Raw genomic sequence first — 25,289 nt, 5'->3', positions numbered from 1 at the left:
ATGCAATCGCAGCGTGTGACAAATCTCTGTAACTGCGCCCGTACTGGATGGTTTGTAAAAATTTTCGCGATGCTGAATTTGTGAGGCAGTAAGCTCTTCCAGTGAATTGTTCGGTTACTCAAAAAAGTGTTTCGGGGCCCCGGATAACTGACCGGATTGCCAGTGAAGGCAAGTGGGTGAAAGGGAGACAGAAAGTAAGGTGGGCAGATGAAATTAGTAAATTCGATTGTGTAAAGTGGCAGCAGCAAGCACAGGATCAAGTTCACTGGCAGAACATGGGAGAGGCCTTGGTCCTGCAGTGGGCGCAGTCAAGCCGCTGATGATGATGATAACTTTAGTGAGATTAATGAAGAACATTTTGAAGTAGTAATTTTTTTCTAGTTACTTTAATATGAACAATCTGTTGCGTGATGGTCCTCGATGCAGAGGACCTCTGGGAGAATGCTCAGAAGTACCCGCTGTATAGACATTTGGGTGAGCCATCATCGTACATATTCGTGTCCATCACCCGCGAAGGAGACAAGGAGGAGTTCTACGATGAGTACCGTCGGCTGTGCGACCTGCATCTCTTCCAGCCCATCTTGAAGGTCGTCGAACCGAAGGGCAACACTGAAGAGAAAAAGCTCAACTCGGAAATTCGTAAGAAACACTCCACTTTTTCAAGCAGAGCTTGAAAATTGCTGAGTGTTCCCACATCTTTGCAGAGTAGCCTAGTACATTTTGCGTTCGCAGCCTGTGTGTGTCCTGCTTGGCTATTGATGTCATGTGCCATCAATAGCCAAGCAGGACTGGAAAGTTATAATGCAAACTGCACACAATATATTAGGATTAGAACGCAAAGGTCAAGTATGATCAAATGAAGTCAATCAACAGTTAGGCCAGGAAAAGCATAGAGATCGATACTTGTTGCCTTTTTACCCTAGTGTAATAAATCAAAGCATAAATTTAAATTAATCAAAGTGGATAAAATATCACTCATATCATTGGCAGAATCCGAAGCCACAACTTCTTTGTCCGTGTGTTTGAATACCATCAGCTGTAAGCGTAATTTTGGTCTGCTTCAATTCACGCTATATTCATTATTACGTGATAGGTGACGCATGTTTGTTTGAACTGATCCTTGAAAATGTTTTTCCTTGAAGTTGTAAATGCTGATTGGTTCGTCTCTACTTTCATTCTGTTTTGTATATAAAGGGTTGGCGGTCGGAGGCTGCGCTCATGAGTTTGATAACATGAAGGACTCCGAGGTGATCGACTTCCGACGCAACATCTTGAGTGTGTGTAAGGACGCGGTCGACACTAGGAACACGGGAAGCGAAGAGTGTCGGGCGTCGTACGTCTACCCGCCCGAGATTGAAAGCTCGGAAGAGCTGCCGGCCAACTTGGAAAGGAAACTGGACAAAGGTAGAGGATGTTTCCGTTTGTAAGAGATGAGGTTTCAATGTGTTGTTGAGTCATGGCTGCTGCAGTGGTTTTTATCCACTATGGGCTGGTTATGCTGGGGAAAAAGAAAGAACGTCATCAATTCATCACTTTAACATTTGCTATCTAGTATCTCAGCTCATTAATTAACCAAAATATATATGAGCATAGTTTTCATACAGAATCCTGGGCATACAGAGTTTTATGTTATTACAACACTCACTTTGCTGTTTAGTTTGAACATGGATGCATAAATTTGAAGTAACTACAGGTGCTAGGGATTGGTATCTGCTTTGCTGCTTGAAAATTTTGGACAGACAAGTAATACTTGGTGTGACTTCTTTCATTTGTTGTAATGTCCTCAGAAATCCTTAGAAAGTGTCCCATTCCTTCTCAGCTAACAGTAAAAGAAAAAGAGGATTCAACATTTTTTTGGTTGTGAAACGAAGGAATCAGCATCAGGAAACACATGAAAGTTTCAACCTAGAGAAGCAGCATTTTTATGAGGAGGCTTGTTGTAATTGTCGGGACAGCTGATGTGCACGATAACTTTAGACCTCTATTGCCTTGCGAGCCATTTTTCTTTCTTTTGCTCTTTTGCATTGGTGGAGTATCTTGTAGGAATGTCCTCACGTATTTGTGTACATTTGTTTATAAATTTGTGTTGAGCACATTTTTTCCCCTTTTAGTTTGCAATTGTTTGGCCTGTAACCTCATTCATGACGCATCTCTGATTTTTATGGAAAGGAGAGAGCAGACCTAATATACTTTGGTGTGGTTTTTATCTCTCTTCTAGCGATAAGACAAAGCCAGTGAGGAAAAAAATAATGGTGGGCAGTAACTGCGCCTTACATTCACTTCTGTATGTGCATTAGCCTCTGTTTGTTAAGCTCAGTTTTCCATCTGTCGACTTCTGCTTTGATGTACGGCACTTTCTGGTACTAAGAAAAACAGAAATTTTAATGACGATATTAACGCAGGAACAATTTACATGTAGCATACCTAAACATTTGTAGCATATTGAACACGCGCTCGTGGCTATGAGAAGTCTTCATCCTCTTGTTGTTCGATAGCGTTGATGACATGGAGCACTCCAGGGGTCGGGGCTCTCATAGACTGACGTTTGTTTAGCGTTGTGCAGGCAGAAGCATTTATAAAAAAATTGAGAAAAAAAAAAGGAAGCAAGTGAGAAATAAAAAGAGAAAGGAAATTGATGGGGCAAATAGGAAGGAAATATAAATAAATAGGAAAAAAGACAAGTAAAGAAACTGGAGAAGAAAAAAAAGAGGGAAAGAAAGAGAACACCAAATACGGTAGAAATAAAAAAGCTTGTCTAGCTTGCACTTTTTTAGGATTGCACCGTTAGTGTGAAGCTGCCTCAATATATTCATGATGCTGTCATATGCATCCATATGTTTTGACATGGACTTAAAGTACTATTACTTGTAGCCAGTTTAACGAACATGTTGCACTGTGATGAAAGTGATATTCCAAAAGCCACTCAGCAAAATATTATGGGCACCTATGATTAATTGATGATACTATTAAAGCAGTGATAATTAATGGAATCATGGGTGAGGAAAACAGAGACAAAAATAAAGTACTGATTATTACCGTACTCCTTAATACAATATTTGATTGTAACATGCTTTCATTCCACGATATGCTGAGGCAAGTAATTTTGAAAGATGACATGTGTCTACATACTGTTACAGAAAACCCCTTATTTTTCACACATACTTTATCTTTGCTTTCCCCCTTACGCCGCAGTTCAAATTGTTTGTTGCATCCATTAGGATCACTCAGTAAGTCAAGACGAGTCGGTCTGCTGATACCCGCTTGTTAGGCATCCTCGATTGATGAAGAAAGAGAAGATATGCACTGCTGCGATGGGCAGTGCATCGTGACAGGAATAAATCAGGAAAGGAGGGCACTACTGGCAGCTTGATTTCTTGTAATCAGAAATGAATGCTCCTCGTAATGAAAACTGGTGGAGTCAATACCTTCAACGCCAAAGAGCAATGAGCATAGTGTTTACTTTTCAGTGTGAAACGACGCCACAAGAAAGACAACAGGACAAAGTGGTACTCTCAACTGGCATAAGTTATTATTATTATTATTATTATTATTGAAAAATCCTTACAGGCCCTTTATAGGGCATTGAGTAAGGGGGGTAATTGGTGAAGTTTTACAGATCACACAAAATAATTCACAAAGCGTATCACAAATAATTCACAAAGCATATCAGCACAATGAAAGTATGACGCGGATTGTAATATAAGTTGAAGTTAACAGGCGATAACAAGAAAAAAGAAAAGGCGATTTCATAATGCACACACGACAGTGGGAACTGACTACAGTCATTATAGCATATGAAGGCGACATCAACCAAAGATAGCCAGCTGGCTTTACCTCAACGACGTGCCGTTATTTGGTTATAAGTTGCAGAACATACAATAGAAAAAGCACCAAAAAACGCAGAACATATGCCCATATACAGGAAACATTTCCAGTGTGCAACAAACATAATCGGGCACAAAATCCGACACGTGCAGAACAGTGGCAAGTCTATTGTGAGAAGAGAGTAAGCAGCAACTGACGGAAAGAATTATTGTCTGATACAGATGCGATGTTATCTGGAAGACCATTCCACAAACGTATGGCGCGAGGAAGAGCAGATGAGTTGAATGAATCAGTTGCCCCGTATAATCGCTTGAAACTGAAGTGATTATGCAACCTACGTGAAGTAATGGAAGGAACATCGAGGTGGAGTGGGAGGGGTCTGTTGGTGTACACGTATTTGTGAAAGAGGCAAAGAAGGGAAATGTCGCGACGAGTGCTCAGGGGTTGAAGAGAAAGATTGTTTTTAATTTGCGTTATGCTGCTGTGATAGTCATGATTGCGTGAAATGAAACGGGCCGCCCTATTCTGAATAGCCTCAAGCATGTTAATTAAGTAGTTGTGATAAGGGGACCAGATAGGAGCGGCAAATTCAAGCTGGGGACGGACAAAGGTTTGATAGGCTAGTTGACGGACGTGAGCGGGACAGCTATGTAAATTACGGCGTAGATATCCTAAGGACTTGGAGGCTTTCGCGCTAATGGTGGTGATGTGGTGAGACCAGGAGAGATTGGGTGTGAAATGGACACCAAGATACTTATAGGATGATGCCTGTGATAGTGGAGAATTATTGATAGTGTAGTGGAAAGTGCAAACGTTTTGTTTGCGCGTAAAGGAGATTATTTTACATTTTTCCGTGTTCAGGGACATTAACCATTTGTTACACCAGTCATTAATGCGGTGAAGGTCGCTTTGTAGAGTTAAGTAGTCGTCGGGGGATGATATAGGACGGTAAATTATGCAATCATCTGCGAAAATACGCATGCTGGAAGATATGTTATTTGGCAGATCATTTATATAGATTAAAAACAGTAGGGGGCCGAGGACGCACCCTTGTGGAACGCCAGAAGTTACGTGGGAAAGAGGGGAAGGGGAATTGTTAATTATAGTAAACTGCTGACGAAGTGAAAGAAAGTTGCGAATCCAAGATAGGGTAAGAGAGTCTAATCGGAGGGCAGATAATTTAGAAATCAGACGGCAATGGGCTACGCGATCGAAGGCTTTAGAAAAATCGAGGAAGATACAATCAGTTTGAAGGTTACTGTTCATATTGGAATGCAGCTCGGTTGTTAGTTCTAGCAGCTGTGTTTCGCAAGAAAAACCCTTTCTGAATCCGTGTTGGTTCAGAAAGAAGAAATTATTTGATTCTAAGTGTCGAAAATTTGATTCTTGTGTCACTCTACTTTTTTACACGGTGTACCCGACACATGTCCTCCTGGTTCTGGACCATATAAAAAGTGGAGGGATGCAATTAATTATGTCAGCTTAGAGTATCGCTTTTTCGTGTCACCTTTCTTGTGTCGTTTCATGCCAAAAATAATCGTCACGAATTCACATGAATTAGCTCACCAAAGCATCATGTTGGCAATGAGCAAAACGGGAATATATCCGCACTCATGCCGCCTGATCTATCCTGCACCTGTCCCACCTGACTGAGCTGGTAGATCAGGTTAGTAAGGAGCTGGTTGCCAATAACGATTGATTTTAAGGTTAGTTAATATTGCGTAACGTCTGAGGAGGGGCTACAACAAGGCTCCTTCCAGCACATGTAGGTGTCATGCGCTGTAAGTGTCGCAGCAGTTCACAAAAATAGCTTTGCTGCTCTTGTCTTTATTGTCCTATGCCAGGGCTGGTGATGGTGTGCGTGTGGGGACTGTCGGACAGTGGGGAGAAGCAGAAGCACACGCTCGAGCTGCACAAGGACACGGTTCCCGAGGCCGTGATTCGCGAGGCCATCCTCAAGAAGCTCAAATGCTCACGGTTGTCGCGCGAAGAGCAGGTCGCCATGGCTCAGGAGCACCAGCACAACTACCTGCTCAAGGTGTGCGGGGTCAACCAGTACCTGCTCAAGTCGTACCCGCTGTGTCGATACAAGGTGGGTCCCCTTTCTTCTCCTTTTCGTTGGCCGATGCTGTCCATGCGTATTGTAAATGAATCTTTAAAGGCAAGCACACTTAAGTCAAACAGTAAATTGGTTTAGACTGATAAGTAAAAACTATGCTGTTGAAATTTCACTACCATAGATTTTATTGAAAGATGAGAAAATCAGTGCCAAAAATGTCACTTTTAAATTTTCTGCCAAACTCTCCTGTGATGACGTCATGAATATTGAAGTGCTTTTTACATTTAGGCCACATTGACACAATGAAATCACAGGGAAACCTTATTAATTCAAACTTGGCTATTTCAAAATTCAAATTAATTCGAAGGATTTCTGCGGTTCTGTATTTCACAATGTAACTTTAATTCGATAATTAGAAGTGGCGGTCAGCACCAGACTGGTTATTTCAAAAATGTTTGGTGCTGTGTGCCGATTCCCAATCTCTATTTCGCTGCAAATTAAGGGAAGCGACAGCTTTTAGGTGCCACAGGGCAATGCAGTCTAGTGATACTAATGAGTGACAACTGAAGCACCCCAGCCTCGCTTCTGCCAGTGCAAAAAAAAAGAAAAAAAAAGAGGTATAATTGTGGTTGACTCGAATGTTCCTGCGAAAAAGACGTGCTTCAGCGTAGCAAAATCAACACGCGGGCAGCGTGTCGCACGCTTATCGCAACGTTGGTGCATCGATCATGATTTACCCAGAATATAAGAATAATAATAAAGTCAGTCAAATGGTATTTCAGATGTGTGGGAACCTCCAGTTGGTGGTTGCTCCAACAATTTGTGCACTTACCCCACTGGCGGAGTTCTGGCCTCCAACACCTACTCCAAAAACTCAGTTCGAGAACAAAAAACAAAAAGCAATGATCATGTTTTTCAGCCAAAATGCAATTCCTTCACAATGGCTGGTATAAAATTATTTTCAGAAAGAATGGGCGAAGGGTAGCTGACGATTCGAGGAGCAAGTGAAATGCTGCCTGCGTGTCACCATTGTATTGCAATGAAGCATGACTTCAATTCAGCAGGTACACATTTTAGCCGATGACGAGATCGCTTTTACTTTTTCAATTTTGTATGTTTATTTTTACGCTTACAGCAGCTTGACCCACCGTTTTCCATCATTTGGTGCATAATTGGTACAAGGCATTTCTAGAAGACATAACCCTTGGGACTGGAAACTAGGCGGCACAGGCGATGGCCACTGCTGATTACTCTCAATAATTGAAAGTTTCTTGCATCTCACTTTTTGCATGTTTTGTTAATTTCGAAAGCCTGCTTAATTTGAAGACTTTTCTCAGTCGCAGTGACTTTGAATTAAGGAAGTTTTACTGGAACTTGGCATGTTATCTGTGGCTCCCTCAGACGACGTTGTACTTAATTTTTACTTATTAAAAACAATTCAGACCCTAGTGGGCAGCATTGAAATCTATGACACCATGGTGCCTAGTGTGGAGGTGGCTTTGCCACCCAAGTTTTACTTTTGCACATTTTTTCACTTATTGAAACTCTTCTTGCAGAAACAAGGCATTTTTTGGTATCTTAAAAGAGTAATTTGCTAATACGAGAAAACTAGTTTTTCTTTTTAGAGTCTTTTTCAGGACCGCAACTGCCAAGTTCTTATTTGAGACTTTTGTGCTTTCATTAGTAGCTTCGTATATTTAATACTGAAATCGAAGCGTTGATGCTCTAATATACAGTAGACTCTCAGTAAGGGCAATCTGGTAATTGGAACTACTGCTCAAGTGAAACGACTGCCTTCGATATGATTGGTTTTGTACTTGTGTCCAGCACCCCTGTAGATCTCTCAGTAAACAGAACTCCTGCTGAATGGAGCACATTTCCCCCGTAATTTCAGGTTTCATTTAATGATAGTCTACTGTAATGTGCAAATGATTCTAATATCTTTAATTGTTACTAGTTGTGATGTCACCTCAGAGTGGAGTGGCACAAGACTTTGTGTGTTCGAGTTTCGGTGACATTCAGACTGCACTGTTTGAATCAGGGCTGTGCATGCGGGATCTCTGTGACTCGCCCCCTTGACATGCATTGAACGTACCGTCGAGAGTGTGCCACCCTTAAAGAAAAAGGAACGTTGTTTGCTATGGTAGTTGAAACACCACTGGCGAGAGCGGCCAGAACCACATTGAGAGCAGCCTGACAACATAGCTAAGAGAGTGAAGAACAAAAGCTGCCATCAGGTGTCAGTTGTGTTGTGTGGGCTCCGCAACCTTGTCTGTGACATCGGCAAAACTTGGAAGCCTGGTCTCCCAAAATTCGTCATAGTGACAGTGATTCTTAAATCAGTGCTAAATGTCCCTCTTATGCTGTTTGCGCTCGAAACAAAAGAACTTCCAGGCGATGGTAGCAATTTATATTTAGTATCCAAAAAAACGTATGCATACCGAGCAACCAAATGAAGGACGCATTTTCATTTCGAAATTTCTCTCAGTGCTCCTTGAATGTCTGCTGAACTTTTTTCCCCTGTGTGTTTCTCTTCGTTTCGTGTTCGAGTGCTTCTACTCTTTTTTTTTTTATGCCCCTGAGGTTGGTGGCTGTTTCTTTACTGGTTTCTGTTGCAGTACATTCGAACGTGCATAGCCAAAGGAGAGATACCGCAGCTAATGCTGATGCTGAAGGACGCTGTATATAAAGCCATCCCGCCTTCAAACTATATCACTCCATCATATGTCCGGCGCAACCCATCCTTGTCGGCAACGCAACCCACAGTCTCCCTGTACAAAGTTGATGAGTCATTCCGGGTGAAGATCCTCGGAGCCTCGTACGTTAACGTTAAGGATGTTGACAAGGTACGGCCTGCATGCTGTATTTTTCAGTGTGTGTGATATCATGACAAAATTAAGTGTGAATCCAAGCAGCACACCTTTTAAGGGGGCCTTGCGACGCTTTTTCTGGAGTTTGCGCAGCGCCAAATACTGAGACGAATGCAAAAAGAATTATTGAAATGGGTACACGATAACCGAAGTTATTAGCCTCCAAACTTCAAAACCTCATCAGATGACAAGAAAAAATGTTCCCTTTCGCATTTCGCTCTCTCACTGCCGTGAAAAGTCGCTTCTAATCATTGTGCGCCTCTCATAAAGGCATACCAGACTACTCGCTTCGCGGTGGCTGATGTGCAGCGCTCTTAGCGTTGTTTTGCAATGTTTTCATACTTTCATATTTCAAAACGTAAATCCTTTTATATATGAGGAAGTAGAAAAGGTGCATTTATAATTTCTAGTGCACAATAGTGGTAGTTATCTGGAACTGTATGAATATTACGAGTGACTTGTCGTGTCGAACCAATCAAAATGCATGGCCTATGTCGTCAATTCCACATCAGGAAGCGTCACATCCACTCACAAAAATAGCTGCTGTGTAATGCTCTAGTCTGAAAACACTGTGGTTTTTCCATAGAAAGAAAATTATAGCTACTTTGTTTTTGGCGTTGCTACTTGTGCGTGATATCGGGGCATTCCGCAGTTCAAAAACAAATGATGAAAACAACTTGCTTAATTTGTGTTGCAGGGCCCCTTCAACTCTCTATGTGGCCCAAAATGTCGTGCTTGGCTTTTAAGAATATGCCTATTTAAAAGAGGTCACTGTTTTTTTGGTTTTTGTTTTTCTAAGATATCTTTTTACACCTTTCCTTGCAGATATACGTTCGTGTTGGCATCTACCACGGCACAGATGCCCTGTGCCCTTTCCGGGACACCGAGCATGTGTCCCACTCCAACCCAAAATGGGATGAACTGCTAGAGTTTCAGATGTACATTCCGGACATTCCTCGCTCGGCAAGATTGTGTGTCTCTATATGCGCCGTATCTCAGCGCAAGAAACGAGAGGTGCGTTTCAGCGACTTTTGGTTCCGCTCTATTTCTGTCTTGCGCAAACTTGGAAGGGTTGCAATGTTGAGTGTTTTATAATTGTTTCGTGGATCTATAGAGAAATGTACAGTGGACTCTTGTGAAAACAGAACCTGAACGAACCAGGAAGAACATGGCTTATCTAACAAGAGTTTCATTTACTGAAAGGGGAACAGGAATGTAGAATTCAAGTATGGAACCAATCACGTTTGAGGCATTTGTTCCACTTGAGCAGCAATTATGTTTAAGAGGCTTTCATTTACTGAGTCTACTATGCAGCTTCCGAACTTAGAAGGTGCTGGAGAAACACTGCTTGCTGTAATTTCATTTTGCTTCATTGATATATATTGCACTGGTGAGCAGTCTTGGAACTCGTTTTCTTTATTATTATTAAAATGAAAGACAGAGCACTCAAGAGTATAAAATGTAATAATAAGCGTGAGTGCACCCTGGGAAAGTGGATACAGTATGTTCTTGAAATCGAAAAGTGCTGACTGGCCGACTTGGTGCATGATAAAATTATATTGCTTTAGTCCAGCTCAGTTTGAGCATGAAAAAAAGATGCTATACAGTCAAGAAGGGGAAAAAAGTGTCGTCTGTTTTTTCCCCTTCTTGACTGTATAGCATCTTTTCTTCACGCTCAAACTATAGCAATATCATTTTATGTTCTGGAAAACTTGTACAACGCTGTCTGAGGTCCTTGTCATGTGCTCATGCAAGATATCGTGAGGTTCGCACAGGGCTGCGCTTCGTTGGCTGCGTTGACGGCACCCAAGCAGCCATTTTGAATGTTTTTGATAACTCGCAGTATGGCTAGTTGCGATGTCTGGCGTCATCACAACTAGCCATACCAGTGTGTGAAGTCACCTTAATTGACACTGTAGCTTGGTGTCGCGATAGTGTCAGTGTCAGTATGGGCTCTGTGCAAAAATCGACTTTTATTTTAAAATAAAATATCTTATCATCATTTACGAAGCTTCACGATTGTGCTGGGTCGTCTTTGTGTACAGGATATTTGTGTGGTGAAGTAAACTAACCTTCGAAAATTGGTATTAGCACCTCTTATAAATAGAATGAAAAGCGCTTGTTTCGGCACTTTGAATGCCAAATCTATGCTGTGTCACAGTGAGCTATACCTGAAAAGTTCACTCAGTCAACTCGTTTCTGACTTTGGCCACAGGAGCGTTGTGCCATCGCGTGGGGCAACGTGAGCCTGTTTGACTACAAGAGTGTGCTACTGAGCGGCCGAGTCAACCTGCACCTGTGGCCTGTCCCAAAAGGCATGGACGAGCTGCTCAACCCACTGGGCAGCACGGGCTCCAACCCCAACCGGGAGGCTCCCTGCCTCGTCATCGAGCTGGACCGCTTTTCGGGGCAGGTGGTGTTCCCTACCATGGAACAGATTGAGGAGTACGCCTCCTTTGTGTCGCCTCTAGAGTCCATGGGAGAAGAGGTATGTTTGTGTTTTTTTTTTTCCTTGGAGGCGGTGCTCTTTTGTGGCAGTTGGCGGCATTAGATTTTCACGGATGACTCTAATAAAAGGCCAACACAGTTGATGCACTCTTTCACACAACTGAAATAAAGGTGTCCTGAACCATTTTTCCTAGTAACTGTCAAATGACCTTTGTATCAAAGTGTATTTCCTCACAACTTGATTGCTACAAAAATATCTCGAATCTGTCTCGAACGAGTGAGGAGCGGCAAAGCTTCAGCTGCGCTCTTGAAACATCCGAATGTTTCACCGGTGATAGAAACTTGCAATAGGATGAAATTTTCTGCTACAATATAATTTGGTTATGTCAGTGTTTTAAGGTTTTAAAACTGGCAGTTGCAGCAGCTGTGATTTTTTTATCTTTTGGGTGCAGAGTCCAGAGAACTGGACTGAAAACGACAAGGATCAAATCCACGAGATCATCAAACGAGACCCACTGTCCGAGATCTTGGAGCAGGAGAAGATGCTTCTGTGGCGGATGCGCTACTACTGTTACACCGTGCCCAATTCGCTGCCTAAGCTGCTCGACGCCAGCAAATGGAACTGCCGTGATCACGTGGCTCAGGTATGTTGTTGCCAGTAATTGTTGAGGCGGAATCACTGATGAACCAGAAAGTGACTTAAGTAAGCTTGGGTGAATATTTGAGCACTTCGAATATATGAACGAACATTAATGTATTCAAATTTAAGTTGAATTTAGAGTATTGGAAATTTCAAAGTATTTGAAATGAACGATAGGTGTATATTAGTCCTCATGTAACTCCCCTCTAAAGGTGGTTTTGCTGCAACAAAGGGGTGCCATACCGTGAAAACACCTTTCTCACTTCCGCAAAGCCTTATTTCTAGGATAAATGAACATACTACCATCTTACAAATCTTTTCTTTCTTAAGTTTAAAAGCTTGTTATGTCAGCCTGTATGCTCTAAGTATAGTATGTTTTAAACTAACATATTTTACTGGTTATCACTTGCATTCTACAGGAAGTGAAGTCCTGCTACTAATAAATGTTGCTTTGATTTTTTTTTTAACCAGAATGTATAATATTTGTGCTTGCCTTGTTTCAAACTAAAACAAAAAAGATTGTAGGTTAGTTAGGTCATGACAAATATGCTCATTTTGCTCTATAATATGTGATGCATACATTCCCAATTCGATTTGAAGTTATTAAAACCAAATGTCTATTCGCTTCTAACTTAAAATTGGCTATTCACTCAAACATAAATTTAAGTGCTCTGCCTGTGCGATAGAGCACCACATGTAAGTTGTTTTCATGTTTTAGTTACCTAAGCTTTTGTCTCGTCCTTTCTCTTCCGCTCCAGTTGTACCGGCTCCTGAAGAAGTGGAAACGGGTGTCTCCCGAAACTGCGCTTGAACTGCTGGACTGCAAATATGCGGACATGTTTGTCCGCAAGTATGCCGTCGAGTGGCTGGACGGCCTTTCGGACGAGCTGCTGTCCCAGTACCTTCTTCAGCTCGTGCAGGTCCGAAAGCTTGTAGCTCAGAGCATGTTTTATATTTCAGCGAGGTTGTGCGTATACTTGGACACCACTATAACGAAATTGCATTATATTCATTATATTATAATATATTCATTATATAGTTCATTATGTTCAAAAATTTGTTATAGAAGTACGTTCCTAACACTATATCTTTTGCAAGATTTCGTGATTTAATTTGTTGTAACTCTTATTTTGTTACGTCTGGGTGTGTTATATCGAGGTGTGAGTTTATTTTTTTTTGCAACTCTCTTGACTGTCACCACAAACTATAAAGGGTTTCTAAACAGTCTCTGAAGATGCATGGAATCAGCACAACTTTCTCTTCTGGTGTGTACTGCGTCATTGACACAAATTATGACACCAGCAGTCTGTTCATATGAAGTGATCAGGAAAAAGCTCTCGATTGGTACGTATACAAGGGACACCAGTCATCACCATATCCTACCCAGCTTTGTCATGCTGTCGACCGCCCATTCTGCCTTGTCTCGTATGACTTTCTTTTGATGTGTGTTTTTTACTTCGCATGTGGTAATAACAGCGTCCAGCCAAAGAGCACGAAAGCTTGGTGGGCTCGGCACTCGTTGGTGACATTGTACACACCTTTTATGAAGAAATAAGAGGCAAGGAGGTGATAACGCCAGTAGGAAGGGTAGTGAAGGAAAAAAAAAAAAACACTGATACCTCATTATAACAATATTGTATAATAAATGAAAATAAGTTCGTTATATCCAAAAATTTGTTACAAAAGTAAATTCCTAACACAATATCTATTGTAAAACTATTCTTTATTTATTTCGTTGTAACCGATATTTTGTTATATCTGGGCTCGTTATATCGAAGTTTAATTGTAAGTCCCTGGTGTTTAACTCGAGTACTTTGGGGGGTCCTTTAAGACAAAATTGCATTCTTCGATGCTTGACGTCTGTTTTGCGCAAGTGAAGCTTTCCATGCTTCAGAGGTCCATGTTGTGAGCAGATCTTCACTGCTCAGTTCACTTACAAACAGGGCTCCCATCGCAACAGTCGGTGTTGAAAGAAATTAGTGGACATTTCTGTTTTTGTGCTTCTGTCTGTTCAGCATGTAGTTGTTATGAAAATGTCTATAATAACACATTTAAACGTTTTCGTAATGTCAATTTTGAGAAAGTGCGAGTTGGGATATCATTCAAGATCAACTTATCATTTTGTGGCATCTGTCTTTTTTACCTCCTATACTGTCACCTCATCAACTGATTTCACGCTGTTATAACTTGATGCTAAAACAGGTAGTGAAAGGCTCTCCCAATCTTACTAGTCATAGCATGGTCGAAATGCTTATTTTGATCACTGCAGGTGCTGAAGTACGAGCCATACCTCGAAAATGACCTTGGCAAGTTTCTCATCAGGCGCTCCTTGCTTAACTACAACATTGGCCACTTCTTCTTCTGGCATTTGAAGTGAGTCGCTTTTCTTAGTAATTTTGTAATGGTAAATTCTACATTCCAGGATGTGTAGAGTATTGCTTTTTCAAATCTATCGTTTTATGTCCAGGCCCTCTCATTGTGCAGTGGAAATAGGTATGGTAGTATTGTCGTGTCACCCTCTCAAACTTCATGTGGGCTTTGTTTACCAAAAAATCAATGAATAAGCCTAAAAACGACTTTTCAAAATCTATGACATCACAGTTATTTGATGTGGAAGTGTCAGCGTGACATTGCCTCCTATCATTTGCTGTATCATCATTGCTGGTTTACAAGTCTTTTTCTCATTGTCACAGTATGTATCGGGTATTTCAGAACCTTTATTTACCAATGAAACTTATTCCACATACAGTGAAATCTCGGTAAAACAAACTCCAGTTTAACAAACTTTTCAGATTAACGAACTTTTAAAAAGTCCCGTGCCGACTGCTCGTAGTTTCAATGTAAAATCATTTCACTTCACTACTACATACTTCAGAATACCGAACTTTTCAGAATAACGAGTGCTAATTTAGTTCCACATTATGTTAACGATGCCTCAGTACTACGAACTTATGTTCTGAAATCCATCGCGACCACACCGGCAGACGACACAGCGAACGGATGCCTTGCATCTCGGAAGAGGCGTGACGGTGTCGAGGGGAAAAAAAAATGAAAGGGCGCCTTTTCTTTCTTTTTATTGAAACGCCGACGCTGCAGGTGTACAAGCGCAGAGGAGAGGGGCGAGGGCAACATGGTAGGGCAAGATCAGCAAGGCAGAGTTGGAGTTGCGGAGCAGGAAGCATGGGCGCGGAAAACCTGAGACAGCGAGGGAGCATAAAACCAACCGCAAAAAATTTTCTGTTTTAGCTCTTTCTTTTCTTAGGAAGAGGCGATGACAGCCGCGACCGACGCTTCGGGTTTTTCTTATCTGTGTCACTTCTATATGGGATCTTGGAGGCCAAAGGGGTATAGGTGTTCTCTAAGGAGGCCTTGTCAATCGTGTTCATCTTTTCGGTGTTTACTTATTGTGTCCGCAAAGCAAGTTCACGTTCACGCTACGGTGCTACTACTCTGCTTGCGACAAAGAAGCGGAAGCAGTTTTCGCTAAGGAGAAAGTAGAGAATGTGGATGAGCTGAAGGCTTTCACGCTGCAAAGTTTGTGCTGCACGCGTCAAAAAAAAAAAAAAAAAAACGAAAAAACAGATGTGCATTTTTTGGTGTTCTCTTCTGCATTCGTTTTTCATCGTGAAAAACGAGTTCAAAGAACCACAGTTGTAAAGGTAAGTCTTTTTGGTTGGTGGAAAGTAAGTATTTATGGTTAATTTTTTAGCTTTCACTATAACTTTTCAAAATAACGAACAAATTACTGCGGTCCTATGTAGTTCCTTATACCGAGATTTTACTGTATTAGTGTTCGTATTTTACATCTCTTTAAGACTTGGTTAATTCACAAAGACATTTTAGTGCTCTTCTGTGAGCTAGAGAGCATGAGTTACCAATCATGTAAACCATCTTTGATTGTGCAAACATGCAAAAAACACATGTACTCCGATTTAGGCACACGGTAAGGGAACTGTAGGTGATCAGAATATAATTATATATCTCTTGCCCTTCTATGGAGTCACTCATAGACATAGTCGCTTTGGGTCATTGAACTACAATGGTCAATCCACCAATTTTGCAAATTGATCAGTCGTTTGTTTTGGTACAGGTCTGAAATGCATGACCCTTCAGTAGCGGTTCGGTTTGGCCTCTTGCTGGAAGGTTTCTGTCGAGGTATTGGCACCCACCTGAAGTCAGTGGTGCGCCAGGTCGGTGCACTGGAGAAGCTAACGCAGCTCACCGACTCACTCAAGGAGAGGAAGGACGACACGCCTAAGGTCAGCCTTTATTTTTGTTAATTTTAGCCGCTGATAAATTATGAAGTGGCACAAACTTTTCATAGGGCAGAAAGGTGGTTATGGGGCGTGCGCTAATTGCAGCTAGATTTAATTGAAGGTAACATTGTAAGAACAAGGCTGATGGGGAGACCACACTGTGGATAAAAGCCATACGTCTCATCATCTTCAGAACATGCCACAAAAGCAAATTCCAACAGTCTGATCTTTCTGTAAGCATACTTTTACCCTGGCTGCCTGGAAAATTCTGCCATACTCTGATGCTGCATATGTCTGAATTGAGGTTTTTCAAGCATCTCATATGTATAAAACAAAATAAAGAGAAAAAAAACGCTCTCAACACCAACATTCAGTTTTTGGCAGCACAGCATCCGCTTCATATTCCCCCTTGTGTACCCTCCAGCAGAGATTTGGGATACAATGCAGTCCAACATTAAAGACCTTTCATGACAACTTAGCAAGATGTTGCTGGTTCCTTTCAAAGCATGTGTTGCATACGGTACTTTCTTTCTCGTTTCCAATCTGCAGGAACGGCTCAAGTATCTCATAGAGCAGTTTTCCAAGCCGGACTTCTTAGAAGCTTTGCAGCATTTTCCGTCGCCCCTGAACAACAGCTGCATTCTGGGCGATTTGATGTGAGTACGCTTCCCGGACTCGCACGTAAAGTTCGAAGCATCTTTGTTTCATTGTTGAGAACCAAGTGCAATAATATGTCTCACCTTTTCAAACCTCATGTTATGTCCGAGCTTGTCACAATAGCTGCACACTTGTCAGCGATCGTGACAAATGAAGCATCTCTGACTTCTGCATCTCATTGCTGACTTTGATTATTGAACAGCGGCAAGGTTTTCTTGTAGCTTTGGACATATCTGCAGATTTTATTTGCAGTTGTTGCAAATGCACTCAATCAGGAACGTAAAAATGCTTGTGAACTAGGATATTGGTTTGTATTGAGTAGAAGATAAGGATGGCATATCAATCGTAGGAATGGAAGATGTAAGGTGTAGCATTTAAAAACTGGTGCACTCATTCTCAGGTTTTGTTTGCACTAGTTATAAATGCAGACTTAGAAATAGTTTCAAATGGCAGAACAACCATTGCAGTGAAAGATGTAAGGTGTCACACATAGAGACTAGAATACAGTGGTCTGTGGATTAGAGGTTAACTGGTGTTCTGGTCAACAGTACAGTCATGGAATGAAACTTACTTGCGTGCACATGTAAAGCATGCAATGAATAACTGGTGGTGCTCAAGAACTACCAATCGGAACCTATAGTGAATGTGCATAAGCTCTAGTAGCATAGATAGGTCAGTCAGTGCTTATGTATACGTGTACAGAACATCTGATAGCTCAAATTAATCTGGAGCTTCCACTCTTCTCTAGAGCCTCTGTGTGAGTTCGACATGTTAGACCCCATGGTTTGACTTGATTATATTCTTTGTTGCATTCTGACGAGCCACTGTTGTGGCTCCGTGATTGCTGTGCTTGGTTGCAGACCCAAGAAATGAGCGTTCGGTCTTGGCCATAGTGGTCACATTTCAGCAGTAGTGTGTGCTCAAGGCCCATTTACTGTACGATATCAGTGCTCCTTAAAAAACCTCAGGTGGTCGAAACGATCTGTGGCACTTGACTACCGTACATTGTTAATAATAAGTTGACGTTCTTGTTTTTCCCCATAAAATGGCCTTTCAAAGTTCGGGGGTTGACCTATCATTGAAGTCTACTTATATGCGGGATCGTAAAGTCGACTTGGTCTCATAACGTACTTTTCCGAGTGGTCTGACGACCGGCCGTTCTTCTCAGATTCACTGCTATTCGACGCATCAATAACATCAGCCGCAGAGGCAACGGAGTCAATAAAACTGCCATCTCCAAATGCGGGCATGCCGCTTTCCGAGCCGGACACTTTTACGATCTGCCACAACAGTAGTGAAACTACGGTATAGCTATGGTGGCTAGACAAGGAGGTGTCGGCAATGGTGCATCAGAGGCACAGCATTTTTTAACGACAAGTCACCGACGGCATCATGGCTTCAATGCTATTGCCCCCGCATCAGCGCATCTGTTGGGCAAAATCGGCAACAACACCGGCGCTCGCTGCATATGGGTATGACAGTGCAATTGGCTCGCAATGCAACATATACTTATCTGTCGCGAAAAACTCAACCTGCATCTCTCGCTCGCAAAAAAAAATGTGACGTTTACCGTTCGCAAAAGACATGGCACGCGTTTCTCGTTATAGTAGACAGCACGCCCTAACAGCGCTTTCTGACTAGGCAATTCAAAAATTCAGATTTCCCGCAAAGCACCATGGGCATTCCATGGAAAAGATGGCAGTGCCGTGTGGGCTGGCAACACTTCACGGGGAACTCAACCACATAACCAGTCACATGTGCCTCATGCATGCAAGCGCAAGCATGTTCATGACTTTTTGCCCTCACGCCTGTTCACAATATCTGCATTTATCTCCCTTGCGAACAGTCATGTGTGCGATTTACGAAGCTGCTCAACAGACACCAAACTGCCACTGCTACACTGGTAACAGTACAGCACTGCTTTCATGCGGCAAGAGATCCTCTTCGCAGAGTCGGAAAGCAAGGTTGAAGCAAAGCGGAAGTTCGATGCGTGGGAAAAGTACGTGAGGGAATGGAGAAAACAAAGAACCAAGATCTTCGCGTGCACTATGACGCGCCGTTTCTTTTGCGGACAGAAGTCTAGACCATACCTTGCCGTTCAGGAGGTGGTTCGTGATTGGGTTCACGGCCAGAGAAGTAAAAGCCTGATGATATTATGATGATATTGAAGCAAAAGCATGTACTGTCGCAAAGGGTATGTGCACTTGCTAACAGAGAGTTGAAACCAAGCTCTTTGAGTGAAGTGGCTTAATGGGTTAATGATGCTTGGTATGAACTGCCAATGGACATGGTCCGCGCGGAGTTTTTAACGTGCAGCATTTCAGTACCACCAGTACCCCTTTCGTCGGCAAGCAGCAGCAGTGGCTCACACAATGGCAATGACTGTGAGTGGTGCATCCTTCTATTAAGCCAGGAGGAGTCGTAAACAATGTTTCACGGTCAAATAAATTGTTTGCATCACTCCCTCTTCTGAAAGACTTGCTGGTCTGCAATGGCAGCAGCATGTGATTGTGTTTGGAGTCAATTTTTTGAAAGGGGTTGCAAGTTGGGTTGTTGACTTATATGAGTCTACTTATAATTGGTAATATACGGTACACCATGCCTCACAGCTTGAGTCGCTTTGGGATGTTAAACCCCGAAAACCAGCCAAAACGGTTATGTAATTGAAACTGAAACGAATGTTTAAAGCAAATTAATGATGCAATAACTGTTTATATTTACAAGTTTCTACTTAAAATGGTGTTTCCTTTATTATAATGTGGTTGCGTCAGTGTTCCGCATCTTCAAAGTGATTCACGCATGCTACTGTATTCATGCAGTGTAAACGAGTGCAGAATACTCGACTCTGCCAAGAAACCCCTGTGGTTGCTGTGGAAAAACCCTGACCACCTGGCAGAGCAAATTCTAGACCACCACGAGATCATCTTCAAGAATGGCGATGGTGAGGTTTTCACAAAGATAGACTCCAATTCAATTAACTTCGGCTTCAGGTTCACTTGACACCCCTTCTTTATTTTTTAACTTGGTGTCCTTTTCTGCCGCTTTTGACAGACCTGCGGCAAGACATGCTGACGTTGCAAGTCATTCGCATCATGGACAGCATCTGGCAGAAGGAGGGACTTGACCTCAGGTTTGTGGAACCACAATTAACTCTTTTTTTACTTGCCAAAGGAAGATGAAGTTATTCACCTGTTTATCCTGAATGTTTTCGTATATTTAGTGTCTGAAAATGACTGCACTTTCTTTACATTTGCTACGATGTGTATGTGTCGGTTTTTATGGTATAGAGGATGGGCACTCAATTTTTCAAGCTGGGTTACATTATAAAACTGTAGTACAGTCGACGTTTGACTTTTCAGACCCTCAAGGGACCACGAAAATGTCCAGAAACCGGGCAGTCCGGAAAATCTAATGCACTTAAAATTGCACCTTTTTTACAGGCATTTTCGCTCGTGGAAAGCGTAATGGCAGGAGTACAAGATTCTCATTGCAATCTAGCGAATGCATCGTTTAAGTGGCTCTGAAAACATTTATGATAAGGGAAAAGAAAATAAAAAAGATTCGAGATGGCCGGTACTACCTTGTTTCTCAACACTTTGGCCCAAAAAAGTCGCTTACTTTCTTTTGTACAGCAGTCCGCTTGCCCGCGATGATGTCTGCCTCAATTCCAGGTAACGTCATGCTGTCGCTGCACACCGATGACGGTGTCATGAGTGCTTGCGTCAACTTCGAGCTCGTTGGTTGCGTAGGCACTGCCTCTTCGATCTCGGTGTCAGGGTCTTCAGAATCCTCCGTACCTTGACAAATAATTTCGTCATCGGTCAATTCCACACACAGTTCAAGGTCTTTGTCAGCGTCGGCAAAGTCCTCAAAAGTTATGCCGGCTGGAATCTAAGCAACAGCAGCGCGCAGATCGTTGCAGGCAACGTCCATGGACGAATGCACGTCACACTTGCTGTCCACTCCGTGCGAGATGGCTGTCATGGCGAATTCGCTTGATGAAACGCGCAGCACTGAAGTGCTAGAAACTCGGTGGATGCTCAAGATTGAGAAACATGAACGCTGAAGATAGAATGCCACAGCACACTATCTACCGCAGAGCTGACAGAACGACATGCGAACAAACACAGTGAGGTTCGACTACAGGTTTGACTAAGCTACGGCTGGTAACGAACTGGCGTGTGCTAAATTGCAGCAATTGCGGTTTTAAAGGTATGGCAGCTGTGGCGCGGTACTGCTGGTCACACCTGCGTTGCGAGTATGGTGGGTTCGAGGGTACTAAAACAACCAAAATGGCGGCGTTGATGGTGACTTCGAGTTTATGATTGGTGAAAAAAAATTAGGAAAATCGGATGACAAAGGCTGTAAGGGTTCGAAATTTCAAACTTTTTAATACATTGACTCTATCGGGAACTTGACGGTGCCACAGATGAGTATGGTAAATCAGGCATGTCCGGAATTCAGGGCGTGCAAAAATTGGATGTGGACTGTATTCAATGTGTTATAGTGTATGGTTTTCTCATACAAGTCAATAATATCACTTGGAACATGTAAACACATTTATTATACCCACTGTTGATTACTAACATATACCTGTTACAAGCTTATATTGGCATTAAATATTATATATTTACCTTGTTAGAGTATTCAATTTTTCTTTGCATTCACGTTCATTTTTCACATGCCTCACTTTTAGTGGCGCACTCGTTGAGGCTGGTATTAGGCTAAAGGCTCAACAGCAGAAATTTTTATTTATGATCTACTATAAATAAAACAATAGGATCTACTATAAACGAAACAATAGTACATGTTCCAGGCAGGATGAAGCCTTAGATTTTGCCAAAAAGTGTTAGCAAGAACGCCAATGTATAGACTGGCTATTTAGGTGTTACTTATTTAAGTTTTACTCGCATGGCAACTACTGAAGAACTTGTATTTGTAGGGTAATTTACGGAGAACCGTGAAAATACGTGGTACAGCATTTGCATTCCATGGTGCATTGATAACACTTTGATTTTACGCACAGGATGATGCCGTACGCGTGCTTGTCAACAGGCAAGCATGTCGGCATGATAGAGGTGGTGCGCAATGCCAAGACGGTCATGAACATCCAAAAGAAAGGGGGCCGCATGGCCGCTTTCCAAGTAGACTCAACGCAACTCCACAAGTGGATCAGGGACAAAAACAAAGGGGATCGGTGAGTGCATGTTGCCAATGCCTCGTGCCCAACCTGCATCTGTGAGCTCAACTGTCTCACAACCGTCTCGCAGCTTGCATAAAGCCTCCAAGGTTTCAACAGCCCCAGTTCAGCCCTTACTGCTGTGTCATTTCATCTGCTGATGCAGCCTGCTAATGTCTAGTGAAAATCAGTGTAGGCACAGCAGCTAAGGTTACACCACTGCAATCATCATCATTATCATTCTCATCATTTGGTTCGCCTGTATAACTTTAAACTCACTGTGCGTGTCATTGCACTTCTGCCATCCATGTTTCTGTTGCTTAGCATCTTGCTTAATGATGTATGACCAACTTGTCCAACAACATGCATTATCAACCTACATGCGCAAGCTGTAGCTTTCAGTAGCATTGGTATCGATGTTGCCATTGACGACTCTCATTTGCTCATGTTTTATATGCACTCGTTACTGTCAATAGGCCTTAAATTCAGTTTTCAACACAACGCTAAAGGTCTTGGGGAAAATGGTGTTTTGCATATTTTTGTGTGTTTATCTTGGAATAAAAATCCAAATAGGTAGAAGTTCAGGAAATGATGGAGGCTTAAAGAGTTGGATCTTTCTGAACCCGGGGGGTTGCCGGTGCCAGAGTTTCAACATCTGGTCTTGTCATGTTGCTGCACCTTGGGACAAAAACATTTGTCAAAACATTGCCTCACACCTCGTGTTCGAGAATAGTCACGTCTAGGCAGTGGCAATTTAAAAATAGTGGCACACCAGAGGAGTGCTAATGGCAGAGCTGCCTCGAGAAAAGTAGTCATTTCTTTGCTTAGTTTCGACAGCAGCATTTCTGAGGAGTTTGACCTCTTCTCTGGAAGTGAGTTTGAATTCGTCAGTATCAGATTGCTGTGGACAGTGATGCCACCTCAAGCCATCTTCATGTAAAGTTGCATTCAATAGCTTTTTGCTGGAAAGCAGTAATCGAGACAAAAAATGCCCTTTAAGGCCACGCAGACTTCTGACCTTCACGCAAGGCATTGTATATATTTCTTTGAAAAACGTGCCAACAATGTTTTCTCTTGTTCTTTTTTTCTCTCCTCCGGTTCTCAGGTACAAGCAGGCAATCGAGACTTTCACTTTGTCCTGTGCCGGCTATTGTGTGGCCACCTTCATCCTTGGAATTGGGGACAGAAACCCGGACAATATCATGGTCAATGAAGAAGGCCAGGTGACTTGATTGCTCGTCTCCTAAGTTCTCGCCTGTCCTTGTAAAAAGAGAAGGACGATGTTTTCTTCAAAATATGCCTCCACCCTGTTGAATGCGAGTGCTAGTTCATGTACAAGTGGTTGAGCCAATATTTATCCATCAATTATCATCTTTCATTAGTATGAATTATGAATTATCATCTTTCATTAGTATTTTCAGTATGAAAACATGACAGTAAGAGGCTTATGATCATAGGTAAATCTTGCCTCAGCATTGTTGTTTTCTCCATGCAGTGTCCATTTACTTATGTGAGGTGAAAAAAAGCTGCTGTATAATTTTTTGAAACTGACAGAGTACCATAATAAAGAAAGTGTGAGAAATTTACTCTTTTTTTTTTAAATGTTTGGAATGTGCCAATAGTAAGAAGATGGGAAGTGAAAGTAGACAAAACAATGCATAACAGGTGGTAAGCAAACCCCAGCTTTCTAAATTACATGGAAATCCAAACAATACGGGAGTTCAGTAGGAACAATGTAGCATCTAGCAATGAAAAATTGTTCAACAGGGAATGTCTCTTCTGCACATCTAAACGTTTCAACATAAGGACCTGTCTTCTTCATGGAAGCAGTTGCATTCCTTAGCAGCATTTTTCAGGAGTGCTGCTATGGAAGGCAGCTGCCTCGAGAGAAACAAGCGGCCTTGCTGACATTGTTGGCTTCAGCCACCTTAACGGTTGAATGAGTATTTAACACTACATACGTGACACTTTTGCGTCACATCCAGCACATTCAGCATATTTTTCAACCCCAAAGCAAACCTTCGTGCGTTATTGGTGGCAATTTATTGAAAAATGAGCCATCTGTACATTTTTCGAGCCAATGTCTCTACAACTTGCCCGACAAGCTACTGTCTACAAAGGTTGCACGTTCGGTCCCTGCAAGCAAAGTTGTCTTTTTGTCAACTTGAATCTCTGCTTTTTCATGATATACACATTTACTATAATACAGTTAGCAATCTATTAAGTAATGTCTATATAGCGTCCTTAATCTTTTGTTGGTTTTTGTTAACATTGTGCCTAATTGAGAAAAATCAGCCCATAAATTTTCTTTGTTCCGTTCATTCTACAAAAGTAGTGATATGATTGCCTTCTGGCTTGCATTCTGCGCATGTAGATCTTCCACATTGACTTCGGCCACTTTCTCGGCCACTTCAAGAAAAAGTTTGGCATCAACCGTGAGCGTGTGCCCTTTGTGCTGACGGAGGACTTTCTGCACGTCATTGCAAGGGGTCAAGAGAACCCGCGGAAGAGCAAGGAATTTCAAAGGTGGGCTGCTGCTGATGGATGCCATTTTCTGACAGTCTTTAGGACCAAACGAAACAGCATAGAGCAATAGTAAACCAATGCTCTTAGTGCTTCGTGTGTGTTTAATACATTTGATATTACTATAATAATTGTTCAATCTGGTAGTCATTACATTTAATGATCTTTAATTAACTGAGGGACCTTCGTCTTTATATATACAGTTGTGTCCCCATAATTCGAAGTAGCCTAATTGGAGTTTTTGGTCAATTAGAAGTCACCAAGTGTTCCTGTCAATTTTTCATGCACGCTGGTAGGAAAAAATGCTCAATAATTTGAAGGTAGTAACTTGTAATGTTACTGATTAAAAGTTTTTCGGGCGAATGGCTCAAGGCGACGAATTTTTTATTTTCCAAGACAGCTGCCGGACCACACTATTGTAGCCATCGCCACTGCTTATGGCACGTTTCATGAAACGGCTTCTTGTTTACTCAACGCCGGGGCATCTCATTGATCACATCAGCTAACTAGGTCTTTTGTTGTGATGTGTCGTGTGCTTCAGCCGCGCACTGGGTTCAAGTCCGGTTGAAGTTAGAAAAGCGAGACTGGACACTCACAGAGCACTGTGTGTGTGTTTGTGTGTTCCGCTCTGCCTGCGTCCAGTTGTGCTGTTCAAACATAGCATGAGAAACCAACCAGCCCGCCAACACACTGTGAATTGATTCTGCACGTGTTTTCACAGCTGATTTTGAGTGCTGTGGTGGTGACGTTTGATAATGGCAACTCGCAGCATGTACCAAATGCTTGACCTGGCGACGAAAGTTGAAAGTCTGGAAAGAAGTTGACAAGGGAG

General features: G+C 42.1%; 1 protein-coding gene across 4 annotated transcripts in view; it reads left to right on the top strand.

Moving 5' to 3' along the window:
- The window catches only part of LOC142790446 (phosphatidylinositol 4,5-bisphosphate 3-kinase catalytic subunit alpha isoform-like), a 35,726-nt gene that overhangs the window by 5,205 nt on the left and 5,232 nt on the right, over positions 1–25,289 (top strand). For all 4 annotated transcript variants that reach the window (XM_075885268.1, XM_075885267.1, XM_075885265.1 and 1 more), the window contains exons 3-18: positions 427–639; positions 1,195–1,404; positions 5,670–5,917; positions 8,503–8,730; positions 9,580–9,768; positions 10,970–11,242; positions 11,655–11,846; positions 12,601–12,762; positions 14,112–14,215; positions 15,933–16,101; positions 16,648–16,754; positions 19,575–19,696; positions 19,807–19,885; positions 21,782–21,952; positions 23,040–23,157; positions 24,309–24,460. In XM_075885268.1, coding sequence (XP_075741383.1) covers positions 427–639; positions 1,195–1,404; positions 5,670–5,917; positions 8,503–8,730; positions 9,580–9,768; positions 10,970–11,242; positions 11,655–11,846; positions 12,601–12,762; positions 14,112–14,215; positions 15,933–16,101; positions 16,648–16,754; positions 19,575–19,696; positions 19,807–19,885; positions 21,782–21,952; positions 23,040–23,157; positions 24,309–24,460 — 2,737 coding nt within the window. The remainder of the gene's footprint in view (positions 1–426; positions 640–1,194; positions 1,405–5,669; positions 5,918–8,502; positions 8,731–9,579; positions 9,769–10,969; positions 11,243–11,654; positions 11,847–12,600; positions 12,763–14,111; positions 14,216–15,932; positions 16,102–16,647; positions 16,755–19,574; positions 19,697–19,806; positions 19,886–21,781; positions 21,953–23,039; positions 23,158–24,308; positions 24,461–25,289) is intronic.

This window comes from Rhipicephalus microplus, unplaced genomic scaffold (assembly GCF_043290135.1).
Source record: "Rhipicephalus microplus isolate Deutch F79 unplaced genomic scaffold, USDA_Rmic scaffold_107, whole genome shotgun sequence".
Lineage (NCBI taxonomy): Eukaryota > Metazoa > Arthropoda > Arachnida > Ixodida > Ixodidae > Rhipicephalus > Rhipicephalus microplus.
The sequence above is the reverse complement of the archived record's forward strand: the minus strand, read 5'-3'. Positions and strand labels throughout refer to the sequence as shown.